The sequence below is a fragment of the Hylobates moloch genome, unplaced genomic scaffold (genome assembly GCF_009828535.3).
Source record: "Hylobates moloch isolate HMO894 unplaced genomic scaffold, HMol_V3 SCAFFOLD_1, whole genome shotgun sequence".
Lineage (NCBI taxonomy): Eukaryota > Metazoa > Chordata > Mammalia > Primates > Hylobatidae > Hylobates > Hylobates moloch.
This window is the reverse complement of record NW_026652276.1, coordinates 224,302,648-224,308,341: the sequence shown is the minus strand read 5'-3', so window position 1 is coordinate 224,308,341 and position 5,694 is coordinate 224,302,648. Positions and strand designations below refer to the sequence as shown.

Below are 5,694 nucleotides of genomic sequence, written 5' to 3'. Positions count from 1 at the left end.
TCTCAAATCCTTTTTACTTACCAATTCTCTAATAAAAATCAATATAAATCTTTCAAAATTTTGAAATTAGTGAATACATGTTCTAAGTAGTTCAACAATGCATAAAGGCATAAAATAAATTGTAACTATTTCATTTATTCCCCAGATACCCAGTGACACCACTCAGAAGCCCTCTGTGAATTATTTTTGGTATATTTGTCCAGAAACTTTGTATGTACATATATACACATACAAATATATAAGTATTATGAGAAAAAGAAATACAGATGGACTCATAAAATATCTCCTTGCTTTTTGCACTATGTATTGGAAATCTTTTCATCTCAGGAAGCATGCATCTATCTCATTTAAAAAAGGTTAACATAATATTCATTTCAGACATTCAATTCCCATCATTCATGAATAGTGCAGCTGTGAAGAGCCTCTTGCACATATTTTTGCTTATTTATACAAAACCATGCTTAGAAAAAATTCTCAGTAATTTTTAGGATGAAAGGTGTTTTATGCATTATTAATTTTGATAAATAGTTCCACATTATTTTGGTTATATCTTTGAAAGATGGAGACAAAATACATTTCAAACTTCTACTCAGAAAACTTCCCAAGTTATCTAAATGTGTTTAAAAGGCATGTGGAGGGAGAAAGAGAGTTGTCAGGAACTAGTTTTAGAACATTCTTCTATTTTGGTGGCTATACAACCCTGCTGCACAGCAAAATCACCTGGAAAGCTTAGAAAACTGTGTAAGTTCTAATACTAGAAATTCTGACTTAATAGATCTGAGATTGGGTTTGAACATTGGTATTTTCAAAAATCAACCTAGAGATTCTAATGTGTAGCCAGTGCATAGAATCACTGCTTTAAACAGAGCAAGGGGAGGTAGAGGGCTCAGGTAAAGAATATGACAGCACCACTAAGATTGTACCCATGAAGCAAAAGAGAAATGATCAATTTCCTATATAAAAAGCCACATCAGGTGAAAAGGGTCAGATGAGGGTTGGAGAAGAAAAGAAGAGAGAAAAGAGAGGTCTAGGTGAGGGAACGGCAGAGCTGGTAAGGCCAGGTCCTGTGGTCTTCTTGGGTGCTGGTCACAGAGTCCACTCTTTTGGGTAAAGGTGAAGTCGAAGCTGAAGCCGCTTCCAGGCTCTTCTCAGCCCAGGGTTATCTTGAATCAGTAGAATTGAGTGGCTGGCAGGGTAGGCAGCCATGATGATCTGGCACAAATTATTCCACAGACTGTTGATGCCAAACATGTTGGACAGGTAGATAAACAGAGCAACTGCATTGAAAATGTAGAGAATGAGAAAGTAGCTGGTAGCTTTGATGGCCCCCATGTGAGCCTCCATGCTGGGGTCGTTGGACCCTGTGGCATTGCTTCCCATGTGTAGGGTGTGTCTCTTGAGAGAGAGGATCAGCAGGGTGGCTGCCAGGATGAACATGATCAGAGGAATCACAATCCCCAAGTTAAAGAAAAAAGCCAGACCAACCATATTGATCTCAGAGAAGTATGTTTTCTTAGTGGCGTTGGAGGAGTGGATAGGGAAAGAATTGTTACAATACACAGGGCAGATGTTGATGCAGAACATGCTGTGACTGAAGGAAATAAACACGGACAGCCATAGAAGCCAGGGTATCAATCCAGAAATTCTCCACCTCAGCTTGAGGAAAAGGGGGTAGGAGAAATTGGCAATCTTCACAAAGTAGAAGAAACTGAGCCAGGCAGCAAACCACAGGCTACAAAAATGTAAGAATATAAAACTTATTTTGAATGCATAATATACAGCATCTTCAGAATAAAAACTTAGGGAGGTTGAGCTGATGGTAATTTCTAACATCATGAGGCTTTGGAGAGCTATTCTGGATACACTCAGGAAAACCAAGATCCTGCCATTTGTGGAAACTGCCTTATTTTGAACCCATTCAGCTGCATGTATAGCCGTGATGAAACCATTTGCAATGATACCAATGAGGTATTCAGCAAGTAAAACTGCTAAAATTAAGGTGGTGAGAAATGGCGACAATTCACTTTCTGCAGGATCTCAGAGTTTAGTCATTCTGAGCTGTTGCTTCTCTTTGGTGTCTGGAGGAAAACATCTCTCCAGCATTTGATGGGCAGACTCTTGATAACTCCCAGTATTCATGTCATAGGAGGAAGCAATTGATGCATCACTTCCAAATTCACTCCATTTGTTTATTTCAGAATTCTTAGCTCTACATCTAGAGATGCAAATGTTGGAAGGATTTGGTTTCTAATCCTCTCTCTATTTTTGAACATGTTGGTAGTAGTTCAATAATGAGGCCCAGGGAAGTGCTTGAGTAGACTCTTTAAAAGCAGCTAACATGGTACTGAGGTCCGTGTTCTTTGGTAGCATCAGTTAATTTGAACATTGGTTAACTGAGTCATCATTTAACTTACTTTCACTTGTGACTGCAGAAAATGATTGAAAATAAAAACTGCTACACACACACACACATACACACACTTCTCATTTTGTGCTAAGAAATTTTCAAATGATTTATTTATAATTACTACATTTAAACCTCACAACAACCTTATGAGCATGTGCTTCTATTACCTCCATTTTGCAGATGAAGAAACTAAGGCATACAGAGGTTAAATAACTTGGCCAACATCACACAACTAGAGCGTGATAGAACTGGGATTCAAACCCAAGTCACCTGGTCCCAGAGTTCCTCCTTTTATCCACCATGTTATGCTACCTAGACCTGTGGATTCTTTTGTGTGCCCAAGACTAAATGCAGGGTTGATTCCACTGTGACATTTTTTTCCTGGTAGCCTTTTATGTCCCCACCCTGTAAAGAAAAATCAATAAAGCAAGAAGACACTGATTTTTAAGAGATAGGACTCTCTTTTCAAAGTAAATTACTTGAGAGGTAATAAATTTAGTTATACATAAAAGATCATACACACACACACACACACACACACACACATTCACCTTTCATTTTAAGCAAAACTAGGAAAATAAGAGTTGAAGGTAAAACTCCCTAGTTCCTAACAAGGTAAGCTAGCGAACCTGAGAATAAAAGCAATGTCCCAATTCATCCAATTTTGGAATATTAAAACCAAAAGAAAGGAAAAAAGAATCACTTTTATCTTAAGGAAGTTTTTTTCTGATTTTAAAATGCAAGCATAGGACACATAATGATAAAATGGACTTTTCATTTCAGAGTAAATTAATTTTTATGAATGTATATAACTTTAAAATAATGATGAAGTAATAATTCTAATAAAGAGAAGGTTGGTGGGTGAGAAGTCTCAGAAAATCTTTATGCCATTTGGTTTTTACTTAAAGCCGTTTAAAAACAAGGCAATAACTCATAAACGTTTTCTGGCTTGACTAATGATTTTAGATGAGTTGTTATGAATTTTACCATCTCATTTGAAAATCACTATTCCTGAACAAATACTTCCCTTGAATACAGTGTAATAGACAACTGCTCCTCTCTGCTTGTTTCTACCCATTTGCACAAGTAGGCCTGGAGTATCTCAGGACCTCCAGTTTGGTTTTAAAGAGGATTTTTCTTGCCACTGGCTTTCCCCTACTTCTGCTGATCCAGGCTTCCAAGAGTGGGAGGAGAAACAGGACATGGTCCCTTCAGAGGCTGTTGCATCTTTCCTCATTTGATTTGCTTATCCATGTATCGCACTCCGAGCCCCTAGCCCATGCCAGACACCCAGGAGGCAGTACATAGATACCTGCTGGGTTGATATATGGCCTTAGTGAAGACCTTCAGCTCAGAGAAGCTCTTTATGAGAGACATGAGGAGGAATGGTAGTTCCACGTCTCCTCAAATTTGAAAATCTGCGGGTCCTATGCCTAAATCAAGTGTCAGAGCATAAACAGTGAGGTTGAGTGAGAACACAGCAGACTGTAGAGAACATCTGTGTAAGAAACACTGGTGGGTGACAGAGGGGACAAAGGAAGGGGAAGCAGAGACAGAGCAGTCAGATGAGAAAGAGCTCAGACAGGGTCTGGCTTCACAGTGTAGGGTGCTGCAGAGGCTGTGGGCAGGAGCTGGGACCACAGACATCACCAAAGGTATTTCAGAAGATGCTCTGCTTGCCACAACTTATGAAAGAGGTGCTTCCTGCAATGGAAAGAGTTTTGTTCATGGAAATTTCCAGGGGCAACTTGAGGGGGGATGAAATAATCTTTCTGGGTGAAAAGATGATCTTTTTCTTTTTTTTATTTATTATACTTTAAGTTCTAGGGTACATGTGCACAACGTGCAGGTTTGTTACATATGTATACATGTGCCATGTGGTTTGCTGGACCCATTAACTCGTCATTTACATTAGGTATATCTCCTAATGCTTTCCCTGCCCCCTCCCCCGACCCCACAACAGGCCCCGGTGTGTGATGTTCCCCTTCCTGTGTCCAAGTCTTCTCATTGTTGAATTCCCACCTATGAGTGAGAAAATGCGGTGTTTGGTTTTTTGTTCTTGCGATAGTTTGTTGAGAATGATGGTTTCCAGCTTCATCCATGTCCCTACAAAGGACATGAACTCATCCTTTTTTATGGCTGCATAGTATTCCATGGTGTATATGTGCCACATTTTCTTGATCTTCTTAAAGTAACATTGTTGGACCAGTTCCTAAATGGCACCTTCAGTTTCCTAAATACATCTTGGATGTATTTGAGTGGGTATTTCTAATATTAGGTTGGTGCAAAAGTAATTGTGATTTTTGCCATTACTTTTAATAAAAGGCAAAAACCACAATTGCTTTTGCATCAACCTAATAATTAAGGAACGCTCATGAAGAAAACTCTGACCCATTAAGGACATAGGGAATAGCTTTTAAAAGTCCAGTTTATTTGGTTATATTTTTAACTTATTGTGAAATAACTTTTGACACAGAGATGAGTTGTAAAGATAGTACAGACAATTCTCATACACCCTTCACCCAGCTTCCACTAATGCTTACATCTTACATAATCATGGTACAATGATCAAACGTAGAAAATTGGCATTGTTACAATACCATCAGCTCGATTTTTGGCTTCATTTGGACTTTTCCAGTTTTTCCACTAAAGTCCTCTTTTTCTGTTTCGAGACCCAGTCCAGAATACCACATTGTAATTCATCATTGTTTCTTTCATCTCTTCCAACTCAAAACAAATTCTTGGTTTTTCCTTTTCTTTTGTGACCTTAACAGTTTTGAAGAGTCCTGGTCAGGTATTTTGCAGTGTATTCTGTGGTTTGGGTTTGTCTTAGTTTTCTCATCATTAGCCTGGGTTAATGGATTTTTGGGAAGAGTACCACAGAGATGATGTGCCTCTCTGACTGCAGGGACCCATGATGTCAATGACTTTTACTGGTGATGTTAACTTGATCACTTAGTTAAGGTGGTATCTGACCTGTCTCTCGGCCATAAAGTTACTCTTTTTTTCCTTTTGTGCTCTATCAATTAGAAGTAAGTCACTAAGTCTGGCCCACACTCAAGGGGAGATGAATTGGACTTCACCTCCCAGAAGAGAACTCTTAAAGAATTTGTGGACATTATTTTAAAAACTAACACAGAAATATTCTGTAGGAGATACTTTGAAGCTATGCAAATGTCTTGTTTTTCCTAAAACTCTTGTCCACTGGTTTGAGTATTCATGAGGGCATGCTGCCTGCAGCAATTAACATTACTGTGGCATTATAATTTTTTGTTTTCCTCTTTCCT

The 5,694-nt window shown here is 38.7% G+C and overlaps 1 protein-coding gene across 1 annotated transcript; it reads right to left on the bottom strand.

Annotated features, from left to right (window-relative positions):
* Window positions 1–1,086: 1,086 nt before the first annotated feature.
* TAS2R39 (taste 2 receptor member 39) lies at window positions 1,087–2,103 on the bottom strand. Its single transcript, XM_032762000.1, is given in 1 exon segment — window positions 1,087–2,103. A coding segment is annotated over 1 exon segment (1,017 nt).
* Between the last annotated feature and the right edge of the window lie 3,591 nt (window positions 2,104–5,694).